The following is a 24,980-nucleotide window of genomic DNA, read 5'->3' as shown; positions in this document are numbered from 1 at the left end:
TGTTGAGTCTATTAGTGTCTAAGTTCAAGAGGGGAGCGGGTGAATTGAGCTTATAAAAATTTTCGCAAAAAGAATTGTTTTTCCAGTAATCTTGAGAAAAAAAAAGATTGATTTTAAAAAGAACATATTTCTTTTTTGATTACTTTATCAAAACCAGAGACTTCACCAGATTAGTTTTAAATTCAGTGAGTGATTTTCCAGAATAGTGCAGACCTTAACAACAACAAGATTAAGAAAGATATTACAACAAGTAATCCAACTATGAATCTTTAACAACCAATCTTGAAAAGAATATGAATCTTAAACAAAGTTATTTTAAATATTTTATTACTCTCTTTAAACAGCCAACACACAGATTCAGGTATCCATAAGCAATCAAGAACTTTTTCAGAATCTTGAAAAACAATATATGACAGCCCAGAAAGAACAAATTCAATTTCAAATCAACAAATTATTTTATTGTTGATTATCAAATATACAGAATTGAGTCCAGGGATTAAGAAGAATAAGACACACACAATTTATACTGGTTCACTCATCAAGAGCTACATCTAGTCTCACCTCACACCAAGGTGGATTCAACTAAATCAACAAATAACACACTTACAAAATCTTGTGGTTCTTGAATCCTTCAAGAACAAGACTCACAATGTTGAAAAACAATATTTCAGCAGCACAAACACTTAAAGAAACCCTATCAAGAAGTGCTTATACAATCACGTTTACACAAGAAAGAATAAGGAAATAAAGCACCTGAAAAGAAGATGCAAGAAACCTAAAATAGCAACACTTTTCTGCAGCACAGTAGTGTCAGAACCTCAAACCTTTACCAAGGCACACAATGAACAAGTGCACTTGAAATTCTTAAGAGAACCTTTCAAGAAAATATTCAAATCTTCTATCTCTCACTGAAAACTCATTGATTTGTGTTCAAAAACGTGACAGCTCAGTTGCTTTTCATGTGAGATGTGCCTTTCTTTATATAGAAAACAGTTTATAACAGTTTTTCAAAAAATAGTTAAAAGTTGTTATAAAAACAACAGGTTGAATCAATTTCATCTGAAATGTCACCCTTATATTTTGGATGTAATAGATGTGAAAGTCGATGGACTTTGTGGGTTTTATGCTACTACTTTATTACACCACTCATCAAAATGGATTTATTAAAAGAAATATCTTAGTGGTGTGAAGATTACACGATATTGTTAGGTGGTCATGAACATGTAAAATATATCAAAGGGTTCCTACTGGTGGATGGGTTGTAAGTCGTAAGTGAATAGTCATAACCGTCATGTGCATTGAATAATTCAATGTGTATGCTATATAATTAACATTATTGTATTTTGTAGACTAGTGTCGAGAAATGGATGACAATACTGGATATGTGGTACTTAATAACAAGTAGGTACAATGTTATCTTAGTCTGCTTGTCGTTGAAACAAAACATTATCATTTTCCAATTGCGTACTGAACCTCCTACCGATGTTAGTTTACATCGATTAATATGTAGTCATGTGTATGATTCACACTTTGTGCATGTATGATAATTACTCAACACATAACAGATTTCGTTGTTTGCTAATTTCCATTTGTGGTGAAGGTAAATATGCATGATGATTGTCCCATACTTACAACTCACATTTTGTGGTGTACACCTTTTTACTCAGAGGCAAGGTTATGGTCATCATATTACATTAGTCAAATGCAATCTTTTACCTAGGTAATCAGTATTAATACGACATAAGTGCATCTTGGAGACAATTGATGTAAACATATTTTATTACTTAATTTGTGATTCATAATTTCTTTCTGTCTCTATGAGATAAAAACAAAATATCAAATACTATAACATTAATTAATTAAACCAAATCGTACAAATACAAAGTTATCATTACTACAATCATGTAATAAAAAAAACATCAATGACGTCCACGGACTAAACGTGATCGTCTAGTGTACATCACCCTGCCATTTGGGACGCTCTAGGCTAACTACAACGTTGCCTCCATACTCTTGTATGCCTTTAGTGACTAGAAAAAATCTATCATGTGTTGGAGGATAGTGATAATGCGCCTAAATATACACTACACCAATTTCAAATAAATTAAAGTTATCAAAAATTAAAATTAATATATTATTTAATCACATATAACAATAAAAAATCTTATCGGATGTGCACGCTCCTTATGAGACGAGGGACTTGATTGATCAACATCTGGACAACAAAGGCGACAATGTTGTACAACATTGCACCGATCTCCAAGCTCACGTCTACCAATGTATGAGTGTGACACCGTCCTAAACCAAGACATGTACTAAGTAACACATGCATATGGACTAGAAGCAATTGTTAAACTTGTCACCAAGTGGTTAGCAAACTGTAACAACCTTTGGTTAATGACATGTACACCAGGACCCTCACTTGGCATCAGTAGTGGTGGAATGCTCTGCTCGTAGCAAAATTGGCATAACACACGCTCAAACATATGTCTCTAGGATAAGTTGCCCAATCGCAGGTGGTCCGATAATAAATAGATGGTCTCAAATAGCCTGTTCAATCTATAGTCCTCATACGAAGTCCAAGTGACGTCATCATGTGCTAGTCATCTAACTGCACCTGCAAATCACCAACATCATAAATTTAATAGGCAAAGATGTATCTTGTTACTCATTGGTGTAACTCGTCATATGAGGGATTAATATCACTCCTTCCCCTGCCTGAAAAGTTCTCATAAATCCATGCTTGGGTAATTCGATCATATTAATTATAAAATATTTAATATGACGTTATGGAATGTAATATGTAATTGCTAATTATTTGTATGGTTTCATACTTGAACGAATGTTGCATAATTGTCTAACTGCTTCAAGTTGAAGTAACATGCATCCTCCAACTACTTATATAAATGTGTTAGTGATGATGCCCTCACCCCTCACGCGTATCCACCGCATATACGTAGATTCTTGAACAACAGTAAATACAAAACAGATACAAAAGAGACACTTTTATATGCAAATATGGTGCATCTAACCAGATACAAAAGTAAGCCCTAGAAGCACACTCCCAAGCCTCATGAGTGCAACACTCCTCATATATATCTCGGAGTCAGCTCAATCGTACGTGGGCACCTCGACACTTCCTCATCTCAGCCTTCCCACGACCCTCCTCCACCCTTAGTAACTTAGCTAAAACTGTCGCAACTCCATTGTACTCTAAGGGCACATATGTAGGGAATTGACCCAAAATGGGAAGGTGTAAAAGAGATGACACATCATCAAGTGTCTTTGTCATCTCACCTATGGGAAGGTGGAAGGAGTTCGTCTCCCCATGCCACCACTCAACAAATTCTGAAATCAGCCCCTTGTCCCTTACCTCATAACATATGTTGCACAAACTACACAATCCAAAATTATGTACAAGAAGCTCAATATCAACATGAGGCATCCCAAATTTACGTAATTTTATACCGTGGAATACCAATTTAAGTTATCCCCAATCCTAATACATATATTTGTATATATTCAATATAACTAAATAAATTTAAACAGCAATTAACCAAGACAGTTTAATTGAAGACTTTTTTGTTCTTACCTCACCCTCCAACAGCCTAACAACAATATGGTCAACAAAATTTATCAGCAACGATAGGTCAGAAGGTCCTCCAAGAAACCCTCCCGCATGCTCCACTGGTTTATCCTGAGCATCAAGAATCCTTGTTGTAACTCATCATGAACATGAGCACCAACACCAATCCTTTCCTCAACATCACCCTGATCTCTTCTATAGACTGATATCCTCATTCTTGTGTGATCATGTCCCTGAGATCCAAAGCCTCTTGTTTTACATATTTGTCCACAACAGCATGCAAATTTCAATTATTTACAAAAGCAAGTATAACATAAATATTAAAAAAAATACTACCGGATTACGTAAACCAAATTAAATTTTAAAATAACATTATCGGATTACATAATCCAGAACATTGCACCGGATCCGGGCCTACTTACTGAATTACATAATGCACAACATTGCAATCTAAAAAATCATATTCTGGATTACGTAATTTAGAAGATTTTTCCATATCAAAAATATTTTTGGATTAGGTAATCCCGTACATTTTTTCCAAATATCATTTGTTTTGGATTACATAATCCCAAACATTGCATCAAAAAAAGGTATTTTGGATTACATAATCTAGAAGATAATTTTAGATAAAAACTAGCTTCTAGATTAGATAATCCGCTCCATTTTTTTCAAATACATATATTTTGGATTACGTAATCCAGTTCCAATATGCTCCTATTTTATACTTACAGTTTACATAATCTGGGAATTTTGAATGGCAAACGAAAACTAACTATATACCAAACGTTGTAATAAAACACTCCAAAAAATGCAAATACTCACCTTTACAACCAGAAAACGGTATGAGTGTATAACATAGAGAGAGAGTTGTTGATCAAGGATGATCTTAAAGCTCTGATGTCTCCAAATCCATGGTGTTTGATGGAAGGTTGGAGTTGCTGTGTGTGTGGGTTGGTGTTGGGTAGAATATTATGTAATCCACTCTTTGTTTGAATCTAAAATAGTTTGGAATCAAAACCTTTTAGAAAAAGATTGTTTTATAAAGAAGTGGAAAAACAACCTGTTGTTTTGTCGTTTCAATCGGTTGTTTATCACTTTGAGGTTTATGAAAAGGGTTTGAAAATGTTTGACTTGGTTGACTTTGCTATCAAGCCAATTCAATTGGTTGTTTCGAGGATTCAACCGATTGTTTGTTGAAAATCCATAACAAAATTTCTGTTATGTTTGCAAATCAGCTTTAAATGTTTTCTAACTGAATAGGCTCATGCTTTAAATGTTTTAACAAACTTTTGAAGTATTTAAAGAGGTTGATATACTCTCTTAATTTTTTAGATAATAGTTTTGAGACATTTGTGAAAGTGTGAAAACAGATTTGAGTTTTCAAGATTTGCATTCAAACTTTTAGGTTTTCTCAAAGAAGTGGAATAGGATTGTTGTAATCTTTTGATTTGATCTTCATCAAGTGTAATCCTTTCTGAATCTATTGTATTTTTGAATACTGGTGTGTACGTGCAGAATCAGAGGTTGTTCTTATTTCTGTAGTGATTGTATGCTAAAGGAAGTGCGTGTCTTGAGGTGTTCAAGATCATTTCTTTGGTGGTGTGTTTGTAATCTGGATTTTGATTGCATATTAGATACCTAGTGGTTTCTGGGGACTGGATGTAGCTCTTGGGATAAAAGTGAACCAGTATAAATTGCTTGTGTGTTTTTCTCTTACCCTTAACTCATTTAATTTTTTTTTTTAAGTTGTTTTCAATTCAGCTGATATAAACAATCGGTTGAATTGCAAAAACAATCGGTTGATTTTCTGTTAATCAACTTAAACAGTTATAATTGATTGGTTTCTGGATTTCTATATCTGTGATTCTGCTTTGAACTTCATTATACCTTCAACGTTTGCAAAAATCTTTCATAAACAATTCACCTCCCTCTTGTTTAAGGCCATATATTCTAACAATTGGCATCAAGAGCTTGGTACTTGAAAAATATTCAAGTTTGATCCTAAAAATCTTTTTCTTATGGCCAAAAAATTACCCTTTGGGGAGGGTGCATCAATAAACAGACCACCTTTGTTCTGTGGTTTGAATTACCAATTTTGGAAGGCACGTATGAAGATCTTTGTTGAATCTCTTGATAAAGGAATATGGGATGCAATTGAAAATGGACCTTTTTTTCCTAAGCTTAAAATGGATGGTGTTTCTATTCAAAAGCCTTGGTCCCAATGGACTGATGCAAAAAACAAAAGAGCAAAGTTTGATTGCATTGGAAAAAATATTATCACCTCTGCCTTAAATTCTAATGAGTTTTTCAGGGTCTCGAAATGTGGATTTGCTAAGGAGATGTGGGATACACTTGAAGTAATTCATGAGGGAACCAATGAAATAAAGAGAGCAATGAGAAGAAGTCAAGCAAAAAAAGAAAAGAAAGCAAAATAAAAAAGAAGTCAATATGTGTTTGATGGCCAAGGAAGAAGATGATGCAAGTAGTGTAAGTTCTTGTACTTCTTTAAATGCTGAAAATTATAGTCAACTTCTTCAAGCTTTTAAAGAAACACATGAGGAAGTTAATCGTTTGGCACTCTTAAACAACCGATTGAAATGGTTCAATAACTAGCTTGAAAACAGAGTCAAGGCACTAGAAGAAGAGTTGGAGAATTCAAAAACTGATTTTGAAAATCTTGAAATGCTTTACAAGAACTCTTCTTGCAAGTGTGACTCACTTGTTTGTGAAAATTGTGTATCTCTTGAAAAGAAAGTTCATTATCTTGTGAAAATTGTGGATAGGCTTTCAAAGGGTAAATCCAACTTTGAGACTGTCTTGGCATCTCAAAATTGTGTTTTTGGAAAAGCAGGTTTAGGTTTTAATCCACAAAGTAAGAAAAATGACTTTCCAATGCCTTTTTCAAAATTGCCAGAAAAACAACCGATTAAAAAATCGAAACAACCGGTTGTTACATGTTTTTACTGCATGAAAAGAGGCCACTCTGTTAGATTCTGCAATATTAAGAAATATTATGTTCCTAAAGGTGTTATGAGATGGATTCCCAAAAATTTTGAGGTTCCTCATGGTAAAGTTAATGTCAAAGGACCCACATTCATAAGGGGACCAAATCTTGTTTCTTGAATTTCTCTTTTGTAGGTGAGCTTGATGGAAAACATGAAGATGTGGTACCTGGACAGTGGTTGTTCCAAACACATGACTGGAGATAAATCTAAGTTTATGAACATCAATTTCAAGGAAGAGGGACATGTGACTTATGGAGACAACAATAAAGGAAAGATTCTTGGAAGAGACACCATTGGAGACAAGAACAACTTCTTGGTTCATGATGTTCTTTATGTGGAAGGTCTCAAGCACAGTCTTCTTAGCATTAGCCAGCTATGTGACAAGGGTTATCAAGTAACCTTCAAGCCAAACTCTTGTGAGATATGCCTACCCAATTCAAAGGAAGTAGTATTGATTGGTAAAAGGATCAACAATGTTTACCTTTTAGATATCTCTTCTCCTACATCTATTGGTTGTCTTCTTTCCAAACATGATGAGTCATGGCTGTGACATAGAAGAATAGCTCATATTCACATGCATCATTTGAATAAATTGATATCTAAAAATCTTGTAATAGGATTACCCAAACTCAAGTTTGAGAAAGATCACTTATGTGAAGCATGCCAAAAGGGGAAACAAAGCAAGCATTCTTTCAAATTGAAAAATATTGTTTCCACTTCAAAACCCCTTGAGTTGCTGCACATGGATCTATTTGGTCATTCAAGAACCATGAGTCTTGGTGGAAACTACTACGCACTTTTTGTTGTTGATGACTTTTCTAGGTATACATGGACGTTGTCCTTGGAGACAAAGAGTGAGGCATTCTCTGCATTCAAGAAGCTTGCCAAAAGATTGCAAAACTCTTGCTGCAGCAACATCATTGCAATTAGAAGTGATCATGAAGAGGAGTTCCAAAATGAAAAATTCAGCACCTATTGTGAAAAGCTGGAAATTTTTCACAACTTTTTTGCACCAAGAACTCCTCAACAGAATGGAGTAGTGGAGAGGAAGAACAGGTCTCTTGAAGAACTAGCAAGAACCATGCTAAGTGAATCTTCCTTACCAAGTATTTTTGGGCTGATGCTGTGAGCACTTCTTGCTATGTGATGAATAGAGTGCTTAAAAGGCCAATCTTGAAGAAAACTCCATATCAACTTTTCAATGGAAGGAAGCCAAACATTAGTCACCAAAAAGTGTTTGGAAGTAGATGTTTTATTCTGAATAATGGGAAAGAAAATCTGGGGAAGTTTGATGAAAAAGCTGACAATGGCATCTTCATTGGTTATTCTTCAACTAGTCATGCCTATAGAGTCTACAACAAGAGACTCATGACTGTGGAGGAGTTTTTCCATGTGGTGTTCAATGAAATCATTCATAGTGATCAGGGTTCTACAAAGGATTATGGAGAAGAAGATGAGCAGAACATCATCTTGCAGAAGTTGGAATCCTGCCCAGAAAAACAACCGATTGATTATGTGAAACAACCAATTGAAATTCTGCAACAAGAAGAGTTGCCAAAGGAATGGAGAATTCCAAGGGATCTTTCAGTGGAGAACATCATTGGCCAAATCCAGAAGGGTGTTTCTACACGTAGTGTTGTCTCTAACTACTGCAAGCATATGGCTTTTGTCTCACAAGTTGAACCTAAGTCAATTGAGGAAGCTCTCAAGGATGATAAATGGGTTGTTGCCATGCATGAGGAATTGCATCAATTGGATGAACATCATTGGATGCAAATAGGTTTTCAGAAATAAGCTGGATGAATATGGGGTAATTACAAGGAGCAAGGCAAGGCTTGTGGCTAAAGGTTATAATAAAGAAGAAAGTATAGATTATGGTGAAACCTTTGCTTCAGTTGCAAGATTAGAAGTTGTAAGGTTGTTGTTGGCCTTTTCTTGTATGAGTGGATTCAAATTGTTTCAAATGGATGTTAAAAGTGTTTTCCTCAATGGAATCATCAATGAGGAAGTCTATGTTGAACAACCACCAGGCTTTGAAGATCATCAACATCCTAACCATGTATACAAGCTGAAAAAGGCCTTGTATGGGCTTAAGCAAGCTCCAAGGCAGTGGTATGAGAGAATTAGTAACTTTCTTTTATCCAATAGCTATGAGAGAGAGATGATTGACAAGACTCTCTTTATCAAGAAGTCAAATTCTGAAATTATCTTGGTCCAAATCAATGTTGATGACATCATTTTTTGTGCTACCAAAGATAGTTTATGTGAAGAATTTGTGGTTGTCATGCAAGGTGAGTTTGAAATGTTTATGATGGAGGAGCTTTCATTCTTTCTTGGACTGCAGGTCAAGAAATCCAAAGATGGAATTTTCCTATGTCAATCAAAGTATTGCAAATAAAATTTTTAAGAAGTTTGAAATGGAAAGTTGCAAAGAAGCTAACACACCTATGCCATCAAGTTGTTATATGGATGCTGATGTGGCTGGAAAAGAGGTAGATCAAACCAAATATAGAGGATTGATTGGTTCCTTACTATATCTCACAGCAAGTAGACCGGATATCATGTTTGCCGTGTGTCTTTGTGCAAGATTCCAAGCAAATCCAAAGCAATCTCATCTCTAGGCTGCAAAACAAATTCTCAAATATCTCAAAGGAACAACCAATGTTGGTTTATGGTATCCTTCTCACTCTCCTATACATTTAATTGGATATTATGATTCTGATTTTGCAGGGTGTAAACTGGACCGGAAAAGCACAAGTGACACTTGTCATCTTCTTGGATCAAGTCTTATTTCTTGGCATAGCAAGAAACAAGCTTGTGTGGCTCTTTCCACTACAGAGGCTGAATACATTGTTGTTGGAAGTTGTTGTGCACAATATTTGTGGCTCAAAGAACAACTAGAAGATTTTGGTTTAAAGATTAACAAGGTGCCTTTGCTTTGTGACAACACAAGTGCTATAAATCTCACCAAAAATCAAATTCAGCACTAAAGAACAAAGCACATTGAGATCCGTCATCACTTTATAAGGGATCATGTGAACAATGGAGATTGTGAGATGAAATTCATTGCGACAAGATTGCAGCTTGCTGATATATTTACAAAGCCTTTGCCAAAGGACAGGTTTTTCTTTTTAAGAAATGAGTTAGGTATTCTTGATTCACAAACTCTTTCTTAATTATATTTTTATCCCTTTCTTCATTCTATTTGTGAAGACAAATAGGGGGAGAAAGTGTTGGTTTATGTGTTGTGTATGCTGCTACTACAAACTTTGATTTGAAGTTGATAATTTTGCTGCACTGTTGCTGCTACACTCACTATTTTTGGCACTTTTTGGACTGGTTTTTTGTTGTTTTGATTGTTCATAAAACTAGTGTGTGTGCCTTCATAACCTGCTACTATATATGGTATGTGTTTGCATAGTTTCTGTTTTGCAGGTGCAGGTTCAGAATCAAACAAATCAACATAAGAAACCAGGGATTTGTCTTCATCAAATATGGGGAGATTGTTGATCAAGGATGATTTTGAAGTTTTGATGTCTCCAAATCCATGGTGTTTGATGGAAAGCTGGAGTTGTTGTGTGGGTGGGTGGGTTTTGGGTAGAATATTGTGTAATTCACTCTTTGTTTGAATCTAAAACAGTTTGGAATCAAAACCTTTTTTGAAAAAGATTGTTTTATAAAGAAGTGGAAAAACAACCTGTTGTTTTGTCGTTTTAATCGGTTGTTTATCACTTTGAGGTTTTTGAAAAGGGTTTGAAACTGTTTGACTTGGTTGACTTTGTTGTCAATCCAATTCAATCAGTTGTTTCGAGGATTCAACCGATTGTTTGTTGAAAATCCATAACAAAATTTCTGTTATGTTTGCAAATCAACTTTAAATGTTTTCTAACTGAATAGGCTCCTGTTTTAAATGTTTTAACAAACTTTTGGAGTATTTAAAGAGGTTGATATACTCTCTAAATTTTTTAGATAACAGTTTTGAGACATTTGTGAAAGTGTGAAAACAGATTTGAGTTTTCAAGATTTGCATTCAAGCTTTTAGGTTTTCTGAAAGAAGTGGAATATGATTGTTGTAATCTTTTGATTTGATCTTTATCAGGTGTAATCCTTTCTGAATCTATTTTATTTCTGAATACTGGTGTATAAGTGCAGAATTAGAGGTTGTTCTTATTTCTGTAGTGATTGTGTGCCAAAGGAAGTGTGTGTTTTGAGGTGTTCAAGGTCACTTCTTTGGTGGTGTGTTTGTATTCTGGATTTTGATTGCATAGTAAACACCTAGTGGTTTCTGGGGACTGGATGTAGCTTTTGGGATAAGAGTGAACCAGTATAAATTTCTTGTGTGCTTTTCTCTTACCCTTAACTCATTTAATTTCTGTTTTTAAGTTGTTTTCAATTCAGCTGATATAAACAATCGGTTGAATCTTATAAACAATCGGTTGAATCTTAAAAACAATCGGTTGATTTCTTGTTAATAACTTAAACAGTTTTAATTTATTACTTTCTGGATTTCTATATCTGTGATTCTGCTTTGAAATTCATTATACCTTCAAAGTTTGAAATTCATTAAAACAGTTTTTTAAATTATTTACTGAAGGGCATAAAAATAAAATTTGTCTTTAGTATGGAGGTGCCTGAAGAAGTCATGAGAGTGCAAGAAGAAGCTGCCTTAAAAAATAAAATGGGCGATGAAAGCCTATGTTGGACTTTATATTGTCATTGGGACTGCCTCTTCTTGCACCTCCATATGTTCTTTTGTCACCCTCATACAAAAAGTGGAAATATCTTCTTATCCTTCTTGTGTCACCCCATAGATTTATAAAATCTATAAACAATTTAAAAAAAATTATTTATATTCTGGATTACATAATCTGGAAGCTAATATCGGATTCGAAGATAACTTACGAATTACATAATCTGAAATATATTTTTAAAAAATGGTATTCCGGATTACATAATTTGGAAATAGCTTCTAAATTATGTAATCCAGAATATATTTTAGAAAAATGGTATTCCAGATTATATAATCTGGAAGTCTTTTGGATTTTATTGTAGCTTCCGGATTATGTAATCCAAAATATATCCAGATTACATAATCTAGAAGCTACTCTCAAATCCAAAAAACACTTCAGGATTATATAATCCATAAACTAATCACGCATCTGAAAAAAGTTTTTGGATTACATAATTTGGAAGCTAATCCAATATTAGAAAAGACTTTCAGATTATCTAATTCAGAAACTAATTACGCATATGAAAAAAGGCTTCCATATTACATAATCTAGAAGCTAATTACGAAATTGAAAAAAGACTTCCAGATTACGTAATTTAGAATATTACAGAAGGACATTTTTGGAATTAAAAAAAATTATGGATATGAGAAAAGAATATATGGAGGTGCAGGAAGAAGCATTTTGTCATTGGTGCAATCATCATTGGGCTATCTTATTGTTAGGTTTATTAGAAGCTCTCACTAAAGGGAGTTTCTTCTTGCACCCGCACAATTTCTAAAATTCCAAAACTAGCCTTGATCTTTTATTTGAAAAAGGCACCGGATGAGTTGGTTTGACATTATTCTTCTTCATTCATTTGAGATGTTGTTGGAGGATCATTTTAGTTGTGCAGAGTGAGTTGCGTTGTTGAAGTATTGTTTGGTTTTTAGAAGTAAGAATTAAGTCTTTTTTTAAGAGCATGGGTGGTTATGGAGTTTTTGTGGTTACTGGAAATCGAGATTTGGGATTGTGCTATGGATTAATCAATCTGGAAGTGAAAATATGATTTCAGATTCGTTATTCCTTAAGTAAAACATTTTGTTTTTCGGGTGAGGGGTGTTCCGAAAGCAAATTTGTAATGAATTGTTGATTTGATAATTGCTGAATTCAGAAGCCCAATTTCTGTTATGGATTTTTGAATCCAAAATTTTCTCTTTTTTGTGTGTGAATCGGGCCACTACTAGAAGTTCTACACATTATTAGTTTTTTTCTGACTTAAAAGATAAATGTATACCATTTTTGGTACTAGAATGATTTTATTTCGTTGTAGATTTTTGTTTGTGGGCATGCCCATGGATTCATTGAAATTCTTCTTGAATGCTTCCTACTAGCTGCTACATATTTTTGTTGTAATGTTGTTTCTTTCATTGCTTTCTTCTTTAGATTAAAGAGAAAAAAGGTTGCTCTGAGCATATAGAACTTTACCTACAGGTGATTTTGTTAGGGTCACTCTGCCCTTTTTCAAAAGGTCCATCTGTGTATTCTTTCACACTTTTTTCTAAATGTGGTAGGCCAAGTATATATATATATATATATATATATATATATATATATATATATATATATATATATATATATATTCTGAAATTTGGATGAATATTATGTATCCGTCGATCGAAAATCTTACCGTACTTTCTAATTCAAAAGATTTATGGATATTCCAATCCAGGATTCAGTATTCTAGAATGCTGAGAAGAAAGTGTGGATTCTCTATTTAGTAAACTAATTGAACTGCATTATCTGGAACCACCGATCAAGTTTTCGTGATACCACCACCAACAAAAACAAATTTTTGTGCCCAAAAGATGGGGCAGCACTGCCGAATGGAATTTGTCTACGTACAGTGTGGATGTTACGTGTATTTTAGGATTTTTAGAAAATCTTAAAGATAAATTAGTGTTTTGCATTAACATTGTGAGAATGTAAGATGAAAAACGTAGCAAGAGACTGCCATCACTAAATTACTTACTTAATGAGACCTAATATACAATTTCATTTAATAATATTTTAAAAAACAACATTAAAACAAATGTATGACTGTTACTTTCGTGTAAGTTATATTTTTTAAAACTAATTAATTCTATATTAATTTAAATTACCTTTAATTATTTTAATCCATAGCTAATAAATGTTACTTTCACTGCAGTAGACTTTCAGGTCAACTCTACTCACACGACCAAATCAAGTCAAGTGTCTGCGTTTTCTACGCTCTGGAACGCATTTAACGTAGCTAAGCGTAATAAGCGAGCTAACTTTCCAGGAAATAATGTGTCACTTTCACTGTCACTCATTGCGCTCATCAACTTTCCAAGTCATATCAGCAGCAGATAGAGTTATAAAAAATGCAAATTTCGTGGTGCTTTCCTCACCCTTGAAATGGTCAACTTCTCTCTCCTCAAGTATCATCACTGCCTAATGCCAATGAAAAGAAATCAGTAACAATCAAATTTGCTTCTCACTTCTGAGTTCTATCTAACGGTAGTTTGGAACTTCAGTGAGTATAAGAGGTATGCATTTCACCACTCTCCTTTTTTCTTATTGTTGCTGCTACTATTCAATATTGTGTTTTTAGCCATATATGGTTATAACTCCTTCCTTTCAAACATGTGTCTTTTATTCCTTGAAACGTTGCATAAATATAACTTCCTGTCAATAGAAAGAGTTCAGTTTATACAGTTTGAGTAAAGAATTCAGTATATATAGACTTTTCAGCATGGCTGGGCTGGAGCTCGTTCCCATAGGTACAATTTTGACAGTGGTAACTACACAAGTCTTGAGAACTGCTCAAGCAGCATCTGATGTTCTTATTGGTAAAGAAAGTTTCAAGGCCCTTTCAAAACATCTATTTGATATTGAGCCAGTGCTAAAGGAATTGCAGCTTCAAGAATTGAATGACTCTCAAGCCGCAAGGGTTGCTCTGGAGTCTCTTGAGAAAGATGTTAAGAAGGCAAATAGTTTGGTGGAAAAGTATGGGAACCGTGGCCGTTTTTACTTACTGATTAAGTGTCGAACCATTGTTGAGGAGGTTGAACAAGTCACAAGGGATATTGGGAAGTCTCTGGATGCATTGTCCATTGCAAATACTGAAGTCCTATCAAGAATTGCTGATCAGGTCAATAGATTGCAAAATGAGATGCAAAGGGTGGAGTTTGAGGCTTCCCAGTCCCAGATTCAAATTGTTGACAAGTTGAACCAGGGGCTTAGAGAACAGAAACTAGATCAGGCTTTTGCAAATGACATGTTAGAGGAGATAGCAAGGGCAGTTGGTGTGCCAGTGGAACCCTCGGAGATAAGCAAAGAGTTGGCTAGCATTAGGAAGGAAAAAGAAGAAGCTTCTTTAAGGAAAGAAAGAGCTGAATGTGTTCTTTTGGATCAGATCATTCAGTTACTCTCTCGAGCTGATGCAGCAAGAGTTTATGAAGAAGTAGAGAGGCAATACTTTGAAAGGGTTAAGGTGATAGAGAGATATGATTCAAGGGAAAAATATATCCCCCCACTCAATTCTTTCCATTGTTCTATAACTGGAGCTGTTATGGAAGATCCTGTCAGCCTTTGCACTGGTACTACATGTGAGAGACATGCTATTGAAGCTTGGCTTTACGATGGCAACAAGAAAGACCCAGAAACTAAAGAGGTTCTTGAAGATACTACCTTGAGGTCTAACATTCCTCTAAGACTATCTATCGAAGAGTGGAGAGAACTTAATTATTGTCTGATAATAAGGTCTATCAGGGAAAATTTATTATCATGTTCTGACCTGCAAGAATCCCTGACCCAAATGCAGACTCTTGTAAGAAAGAATTCTATTAACAAGGATTGGATTTCTATAGGAGACCTTACTGATATTGTTATATCTATCCTTGGGAGCTCTGATGACAAAGAAGTGAAGAGGAAGATTTTGATAACTTTGAAGGATGCTGTAGAGGGGAATACAAGAAACAAGGTAAGCAAACTGTTTCTTTCTCTTGCTTCAGTCAAGCCACACACTTCCTTGAGGATTTGCAATTTATGATTTAGAGGGACGAATGGGAGAAGCATAGGTACGACAAATGTGAGAAAATATTTTCTTGATTGTATTTTTTTGAACATGATGTTCTTAAAAGGTAATATGCTGCTCATGTTCATTTCATATCATGTTTTATGTTGAAGTTTCTCTGAATTCTTTTCTGAGTAGAAAGTGGACCAATTTTACCATTGAGATAGTCTGAATTCCTTTTAATTGCTACACACACATCGCGCATACAATCTAAAAATCAATTTAAATTTAACACTTTCATTACATTTTATAGGAGAAAGTGGTTGAATCTGAAGGATGGGATCACATTCTTTCCTGCTTAGGGAATGACTCTAACATTTCCAAGGCAGCAATTGATCTGCTATATGAATTGCTTCAAGAACAGTCTGATTGGAATCAATATCTCTGTAAAAAGCTTTCTAAAAATCACACTGCGGTTTGGTCCCTTGTTGCCCTTCTAAAGAATCCTGCCAGCCATTCTTCCGAAGTAGCAGAAAAGATTTTGAGGAAGCTTTTTGAACTAAACGAGGAAACAATTACTATTGCTGCTAATTTTGGCTGGTATAAACCACTTGTTGACCGCATGATTGAAGGTAAGAAAATTGAATTTTCAATTGCGCGTAGAATTAGCCCTTCCATCTGTTGTGGAAGTAGAGAAAGATGTCATGTCATCTAGCTAGCTAAGGAAATACAGAATTATCCTACGTTGTTAACTAGTATGCTTTAAGTTCTTTTGTTGAAAAAATGAAATGGATGATTATAATAACTTCCATGAAATAGTTTGTATATATCATTGATTTTTAGGAAACGGTTTTAGAATCTCTTCCTATTCCATGTTCTCTCTGGATGACACTTCTCAAATTTTGTGAAAAACTCTCAGTAAAAGCATACCTTCTTGTCCTTTTCATGCCTATGAAAATTTTGAAGTACTGCATGTATCCTCCATGACAAAATTGACTTGCTCAACACATGGTAAATGTAATATACTTTCTTAAATTTAAGGTGCGTAATAACTCCACTATTTTGTTGTGGACACAGTTAAATCAGGATAATCTTTTTTCTTTATTTTGTATCCTATATATATTTGTTGCTGGTACCTTTAAAGCAGTTAGTCCTCCTGACTGATTTACAATCCTTTTGACAGAAAGAGCACTTGTATAGTAACTAGTAAGTTGATCATAATGAGTTATTTGTTCTTTTTTATCTTCTCAGAACCAGATTCAAGAATATCAATGACAAAAGCCATTGTTAATTTGGAGTTGAATCATTCAAACTTGAAACTCCTTGGCAACGAAGGAGTTATACCTCCTTTGCTAGAAATGCTGTCGGGAAAAACTGAATCAAAAGACTTGTCATTGTTAGCCCTGATTAAATTAGCAGGATCTCATGCTAATAAAGGAATTATTGCTGCATCTGGAGGAGTTCCTCTTATTCTAGATTTAATGTTCTCTCCTCGGACACGGGCATTCATTATCATTAAATGCTCTGAAATCATTGAGAAGCTTTCTTCAGATGGTGATGGAATTGATTTCTTTGTTGATGGAGAGGGGAAACAACTTGAGTTAGATTCCATAATCACCAATGTGCTAGCTTTGCAGCAGAGTTCCAGCTTAGGTCCCAACATCCGAAAGCCTGCATTGCGTGCACTTCTTGGCATTTGCAAGTTTGAGACAGGTTTGGTTAAGAAAGCAATTCTTGCAGCCAATGGTGTATCTCTAATTCTTCCACTTCTTGATGATCCCGACTCAGAAATCAGAGAGACTTCCATAATTCTACTCTTTCTTTTCTCTCAACACGAGCCAGAAGGAGTAGTTGAATACCTCTTCAGGCCTAGAAGGCTTGAAGCCTTGATTGGATTTCTTGAGAATGAGGAGAATGATAATGTGCAGATGGCTGCTGCTGGTTTACTTGCTAACCTGCCAAAATCAGAACGAGAACTAACTATGAAGTTGATTGAGCTGGGTGGACTTGATGCAATCATAAGCATTTTGAAAACTGGCAAAATGGAAGCAAAAGAAAATGCTCTCAGTGCACTCTTCAGGTTCACAGACCCTACAAATATTGAGTCACAGCGAGATTTGGTTAAACGCGGAATATATCCTTTGCTTGTAGATTTTCTCAACACTGGTTCAGTCACAGCAAAGGCAAGAGCAGCAGCTTTCATTGGTGATCTTTCCATGAGCACTCCAAAGCTCACAGTTATTCCCAAGCCAACTGGGTGCTGGCTTTGCAGATCATCACGTGTCCCTTTGTGTCCAGCACATGGGAGTGTATGCAGTGTGAACAACACATTTTGTGTTTTGGAAGCTAAGGCTTTACCTGGCTTGATAAAGCTGTTACATGGGGAGGTTCATGCAACTGCTTATGAAGCAATACAGACACTTTCCACATTGGTTTTGGAAGACTTTCCTCAAAGGGGAGCTCGTGTCTTGCATGAGAATAATGCAATAAGATCCTTATTGGACATTTTGAACTGGGGAACTGAATCTCTCAAGGCAGAAGCTATAGGACTGTTAGAGAAGTTGTTTGTGTCAAAGGAAATGGTAGAATACTATGGAACAACAGCAAGATCACGTCTAATTGGTTTGACTGGCATGAATATATATGGAGATAATCACCTCAGGAGAAAGGCTGCCAAAGTGCTATCATTGCTTGAACGCTATTCAAAGTCATCATCTTCTGCGATCTCCGGAATTCTGGACTGAAATTCTAGTCCTTTAGTAGTAATCTGTGCTTCAACTCTCTTCTAATTATTTTTCTTAATCTATTGGGTACTTGTAAATTATCCTACTTGGATCCATGTGCCCACTTTTTCTTGGATATTGCCCTTGACCCAATGGCTAATTCTTCAATACGAAGCTCCTCTTTCAACTTCAAATAAATTCCCACCATTTTCATCTACCTCTTTGTCTTCTCACTGTAGTGTTTTATTTTTTTAGTAAACAGAGTAAAGTTCGCATTTTCATGGATTTGGATATCAGCTAATCCTTTGTTTCTTTTTGTAAGCAATGATTGTGTTGTAAGCTCTTAAGCTATCCTCTAATATAAATGTTATATAATCAATAACTTTATCGAATTTTATAGTGATAATAAAATTCACGTAGATTAATAATGTATTATTACAAGGTTTTTGCATAAGAATTGCTTAAAAATGCAATGTACATGCATGTCAAAGTGATCATTGACCAGGTTGAAGCTCTTAACAACGTGAAGTCCAGATCCATGACCAGATGGAAGTCCTAACCCCCTGCCTCAAGCTTAACTAAGTCTCACTTGACCACTAAGGCATAATAGTTATGTTTGTAATGTTAGGATTATATTTTTCCTTTATATACTTCCAAGTGCAAGAAAACTAAATTAAATAATTTGGATATTAATGGAATAGAAAGAATGTTTAACTATCATGTGAGGTGAAAAAACTTTTGTGCTAGGTTCTTCTTTTAACTTAAGATTTTATATTTCAGCATACTTTATTTCTTTTGCTTTTCTAAGTTTTTCTCATTTTTTTCCTTTTTCTTTCTTTCCTTTTTTTTTAATCCATGGTTTATGCACATGAGAAGTTTAAGATAAAATGAAGTACACTACACACTTAAGACTTGTAATGATAGTTAAAAACAAGAAAAATGTTATAGGCTCAAAGAGACTAACGAATGGATTATCAAGAAAGTAAAATAATATGACTAAATGGTTTAATTTTATCAAAGAATATTTCAATCATATAAATTTATGCATGTAAATGAAGTTGCAAAACAAAGAATCAAACTAAGTTATGGATTATAAGAAAATATGAGCGAAAACACACTAAAAAGAATATAAAACAATATGCTAGAAGGTCAATCATTAAGACTCAAAATCTCACCAGGGATAGTTTTATCAGAAAATATTCACCCAAAATTTTTCAAAACTAGCTTACTCAACAATTTACAAAGAGATATAAACTCCTACCTTTTGACAATGCTCACATGTTGAAGAGATCTTCCAAGCATCTTTGAAAATTGTGGACCAATAAAAACCATAATCTAGTACCTTCCTTCCTGTTCTTCATTCTCCAAGATGTCTTTCAGTAGGTGAGGCATGACAAAAGTGAAGGACAGATTGCATCATACTCTAAAAATACACCTGCAAATAATTTGGTCACTATAAAATGCCATAGATAAGGGTCATCCCAAACATAGTACATGACATCACTTTTAAGCTTGTTTCTTTGAGCTTTAATATCTAATTTTGGAAAAACATAAGTAACAAAATAGTTAATAATATCAACAAACCAAGGGATGATGAAAGAAGAACTAGACGGTCCATCAGACTATCCATTAGACGGATTACCTAAATCGTCTATTGGGTCATCAGACTCAGCTAAAGTGAAAAGATGCTCATTTGGGAAATCATACTGAATAGGAAATGCATCTTTCTACTTCTCAATGTTGTTTAGATGTTTACTACAATATTACATGCATCTTGGAATAACAACATCCATCGAATCAATCTAGGTTTTGAATTTGAATACTTTAGAGTAGCATGGTCACTAAAAACACTACCTTAAAACCTAAAAGATATTATCTGAACTTTCTAAGGAAAAGACAATGGCTAACAGTTCTTTCTTAGTGGTAGTATAATTAACCTAAGTTGCATCTAAATTTCTAAAAGCACAATGGATCACATGAAATTGACCATTAACCCTCTACAATAACACAACCCCCAAAGCATAATTTGATGCATCATATATTAGCTCAAATGGGAACTTCCAATAAAGTGGTTGAATGATATGAGTAATTGTGATAACTTTCTTGACATGGTCAAATGCTTCTCTACACTATTCTCCAAATTCAAATGGAACATCCTTCCATAACAGGTTAGACACTGGAAGAGAAATCCTATTGAAATTTTGAATGAACCTTCTATAGAACCCTTCATGGTCAAGAAAAGATTTGATCTCTTTCATACAAACAAGGGATAAAGTAATTGTGATATAAAATCTAACCTAGCAAGATCTACCTCTATACCCCTTCTACATATGATATGGCCTAAGATGGTTCCTCGTTCTACCATAAAATGAAACTTTTCAAAATTTAGAACAAGATTAGTTTCAACACATCTTTCCAAATTAGCTAAGCATATCTCAAAAGAGGAACCGTAAACACTAAAATCATCTATAAAGATCTCTAGGCAATGTTCAAGTACATATGAAAAATACTCATCACACATCTCTGGTAGGTGTTAGGTGCATTGCATAGAAAGACATCCACTTGTAGGCAAAAAGTTCCAAAAAGGAAAGTAAATGTGCTTTTATGCTGGTCTTCAGGTGCAATACAAATTTGGAAATAAAAATAAAAATAATCCAAAACAATAGTGAGACTTATCAGCTAGACGCTCAAATATCTTATCGATAAAAAATAGAGGGAAGTGACATTTCTCGTTGCTTGATTTAGTCTTTTATAGTCAATGTAGACTCTTCAGTTGTTCTACACTTTATAAGATGAGTTCATCCCTCTCATTCTTCATGACAATAATCCCAGATTTCTACGCTACCACATGAATATGACTTAGCGAAGTATTGTGTGATATAGGGTAGATGATACCATCCTATAATATGTTGATGACTTCCTTTTTCACCATATTCATAATCTGAGGATTAAGTCTCCTTTGTGGCTACCTTACTGGTTTTGTTCCCTTTTCCAACAAAATCCTATGCATACACATGGATGGACTAATACTTGGAATATCTACAAACGTGCAGCAAATTGCCTTCTTGTGTTCTTTGATGACTTGTAGTACCTATTATTCATGATCAGTAGGGAGAACAATAGAGATTATTAGTGGACATTTCTACTCTTCCTCTAAATAAATACTTAATGTGAGAAGGAAGTGACTTCAACTTTAAGGATGGTGGGTAAGCTATAGACGGTAAAAGTCTAGTGGTGAGAGACACATTAACAACTTGTTCAGTCATTGGTTTAGATTTATGGTTACTATTTGAGCTTGTGCATTCTAGCTCAATCTGACTCCGCTAAGACATTGGTAACAGAGTTTGTACAACAAATATCTTTAGACAATAGAAAATCATCTATGTCAGTGTACCAGTAACATCAAAATAAGGAAACCACACATAAAACTTAAGTAAGCCTCACTTAAGCACTGGGACATAACAATTATGCTTGTAATGCTAGAAATATATTTTTCTTTTATATACTTCCAATTGTAAAAAAGTAAATTGTATAAATAATTTGTGAATGAATGAAATAAACATATATAATATTTAACTAGCTTTTGAGGTGAAAAAACTTCTCTACTATTATTCTTTTCTGGACCAATATTTGATCTTCACTACAAGAAAATAATGAAATAGAAACCAAATTTAGAGACAAAAAATAGTTAGTTGTTATAGTGACTAAATTAGAGACCATTTAAGAAACTAAAAAAAAATTAGTTTCTAAATTAGTTTTTATTATTGTTAAATAGTTTTTAAATTGGTATCTAATTAGCTACCAAGGTTTTTGTTACCAAATTTATAATCTAAATAATTGGTAGTTAAAACATTAGTAGTTAATTAGATACCAATTTAGAAATTATTTAACAATAATAGAAACTAATTTAGAAAACAAAAAAATTTCTACTCTAAAATTTTCTCTAATTTAGTCACTATAACAATTAATTATTTTTTGTCTCTAAAATTGGTTTCTATTTCATGATTTTCTTGTAATATTTGGTAATATTTATATGGAAATCATCAAAACTTATTAAACCTAATTGTTTGGGTCACCTACTTTTGTTTTGTCGTTTTTCTGTATATTGCGGTTCTACAATTTTTCAATTCTGCACATTAAGGTTTATCACTGTTATCATCATTGTACAAAATTCATATTTGGTACATGACTTACATTCACACGTTAGTTAGACCGAAATGAATTGAGGTTAAGAAGAGTGTGATGAGAAAGTGAATAAGGAAAGCTTTGAAAGAGTAATATTAAATCTCCAAACTTGAAAAGTGTAGCTCATTAATGTTGCATCATGTGTTGAAATTGTCAGTCCCTATAAAATCATGCTAGATGCCAGTTATGAATACGTGTATGACAACTAGCTTGTTTATCCCGTTATTATCATTTTTATTAGCATGGGACCATGCCCCTACTTACTTGCATACATAGCCCGTGGGAAAAGGGAGGGTGCTATTACACTTCATTATCCAAATCTCACGAAAGGCTAGAGAAGCAAGAGGCACTCATAGAACTCAAAATTTATTAAATTTCTCATTTTCATTTGATGTGCGTAGACTCAAAGGCACAAAAGTAGTGAAAATTGAAAAATGTCTGAAAGTACTTTGACTTGGTAAAGCTAACATGAAACAGTAACTTGGACTTGGTACAAAACACCAACAAACACTTTTCTGGATGCAATATGAAAGATCAAAGTGACAGACCAAAAATAAATTTTGTGAGCAAGACAGCTATCACTTGATAGACTGTGATGGACTCATTATACATTTCACATTGATAATGGGGTGGCCGGGTCTCTACCAACACCAACGCGTTGAGCTTTACATTGCAAATTTAATGAACTTAGGTAAGACATAAATTTTTCACTTTCAATTTATTAATGGAGATATCCTTTTGGAGCCTTTTGTCTTTTAGTTTCTGGTAAGTAGTATTAGTAGTTTATATATGCAGCCCATATAGCTCTACATTAAACTTCCCAATTTGACGTGTTTAAATGGAGATGAAATCATTAATGTATGTAAAAAATAAAGCTCGGAATTGTTTACTTTCACTACAATAAATCACTTTTTCTCTAAAATTAATTTTTGTACGTGCTATCTGAGGTAAGACGCCCAGAGAAAAATAATATAACAACATGTGATCTTGTAAGAATCCATGTATTCTTGTTTTACTTTAAATGAGTATTAGTAGTCATGTGCTTTTTAAACAATTTATTTTTATAAATTTTATCTTAATGAATAAATCTTATAAAAAATCTATATTTTATATAAAAAATATTTTAACTTTTACAACAAGAAAATCATTAAATAGAAACTAATTTTAAAGACAAAAAAATAATTAGTTACTATATCTACTAAAGTAGATACCATTTTAGAAACTAAAAAAAATTGATTTCTAAATTAGTTTCTATAATTGTTAAATAGTTTCTAAATTAGTATCTAATTAGCGACCAAATTTATAATCTAAATAATTGGTATTAAAATCTTGGTAGGTAATATTAGTCTCTAAAATGGTCTCTAATTTTGTTAATATTGCAACTAATTATTTTCTTGTAGTGTTTTTACAACTTATAAGATATTAAAAACAATATCATTCAAATGAAAATTGGTGGTATTGATGTTATTGTATGGGTCGGGAAGTGTTATTCTCGTCCTCATTGGTACTCTAAGTCAATAACATATTTAGACTTTGGTCAAGGAGGTTGTATACCTGTAAAAGATATTATTATGTCTAAGTTTGATCTCGATATATGGTAGGTGAGAGTAACAAATAATGTTCAATACGTAGCTTTGTCTTGGTTGATGTGTATATTTATAGGATCGTAGTGAGTCTCCAATGTTGGGCCTGAGTTAGGATGAGTTATCGGGTTAACATCAAAACTAAGGTAACATTCCTTACTATAATTATGCTAATCATTTGTAAAGGATTGTTCATTGGATTTTTGAGAACTATGTTGACCACGTCATTCGAGAAATATCCGGTTAATTGTCTTACTAAGAGGTATCGGTATCATAGGTACAATTAAAATACATTTTTTATTAATAAAACTTAAAGATATAATATTCAATTCTAAATTTTAAGAGTTACATTTGATTTTTTGAATAAAATATTCTTACCTATTTAAATATTAAATTGACCTTTCTTAATGTATATTAATTAAATTTAAAGATGCTTTATCGTCTTGAGTGAAATTTAACAGTAGTATGTGAAGAATAAAATACGAAAAGAAATTTATTAAATAAAAATTGAAATAAAAAATAATTAGATATATAGTGATTAAATTAGATACTATTTTATATACTAAAAAATTTTAGTATTTAAAGTAATTTCTATTATTAATAAAAATTTTAAATTAATTTTTAAATTGATATCTAATTAGCTACTAAAATTTTAGTTACCAATTAATTAATTTAGATTCTAAAGTTGGTAGCTATAATTAGATACTAATTTAGAAATTAGTTTATAATTTTTTTATTAATAATAAAAACTACATCAATAATTTTTTAGTTTATAAAATAATATATAATTTAATTAATATAGTAATTATTATTTTTTCTAAAATTAATTTTTATTAATTGATTTTTTTTTAGTAAAAATATAGAAAGAGAATTAATATTTTTTTGCATAGGCTATATGTAAGTTGGTGTGGAATTTGTTGTGTTGGTAATAATATTAAGTGTAGTATAGTTAAAATTAGGTGTCAATATTTAGGCAAAAGTAATTTGGATACTTGAAGGATAGCATAATCCCTAAAATAGTTGCCTCCAAATAAAACAACGTTGTCAATATTTAGAAGCCTAAAAACCAGGAAAGCCTTCCGGAACAATGGTGCCTCAATCAGTATTATTTAGAAGAAATAACAACAGCTTAAGCACGCGATCGACTTATTGT

At 33.4% G+C, this 24,980-nt stretch overlaps 1 protein-coding gene across 2 annotated transcripts; it reads left to right on the top strand.

The window, feature by feature from the left end:
• Positions 1-13,610: 13,610 nt before the first annotated feature.
• LOC137807299 (U-box domain-containing protein 44-like) lies at positions 13,611-18,451 on the top strand. 2 transcript variants are annotated; one of them, XM_068607886.1, is made up of 4 exons: positions 13,611-13,867; positions 14,064-15,303; positions 15,650-15,968; positions 16,588-18,451. In XM_068607886.1, exons 2-4 carry the CDS (start codon positions 14,074-14,076, stop codon positions 18,078-18,080), a joined length of 3,042 nt encoding a protein of 1,013 aa, XP_068463987.1. In that variant the 5' UTR covers positions 13,611-13,867; positions 14,064-14,073; the 3' UTR covers positions 18,081-18,451. The 2 variants fall into 2 exon arrangements, with proteins under 2 accessions (XP_068463987.1, XP_068463988.1); XM_068607887.1 differs by having other exon boundaries at positions 13,705-13,867; positions 14,073-15,303.
• Positions 18,452-24,980: the final 6,529 nt, after the last annotated feature.

The sequence above is a fragment of the Phaseolus vulgaris genome, chromosome 3 (genome assembly GCF_000499845.2).
Source record: "Phaseolus vulgaris cultivar G19833 chromosome 3, P. vulgaris v2.0, whole genome shotgun sequence".
Classification (NCBI taxonomy): domain Eukaryota; kingdom Viridiplantae; phylum Streptophyta; class Magnoliopsida; order Fabales; family Fabaceae; genus Phaseolus; species Phaseolus vulgaris.
The sequence above is the reverse complement of the archived record's forward strand: the minus strand, read 5'-3'. Positions and strand labels throughout refer to the sequence as shown.

Bases quoted from the DNA above. Each gene is read 5' to 3' on its own strand.
- LOC137807299 (XM_068607886.1), top strand. From the start codon at position 14,074: ATGGCTGGGCTGGAGCTCGTTCCCATAGGTACAATTTTGACAGTGGTA. The intron at 15,304-15,649 runs GTAAGCAAACTG...TACATTTTATAG, and splicing joins AGGGGAATACAAGAAACAAG to GAGAAAGTGGTTGAATCTGA. The intron at 15,969-16,587 runs GTAAGAAAATTG...TTATCTTCTCAG, and splicing joins TGTTGACCGCATGATTGAAG to AACCAGATTCAAGAATATCA.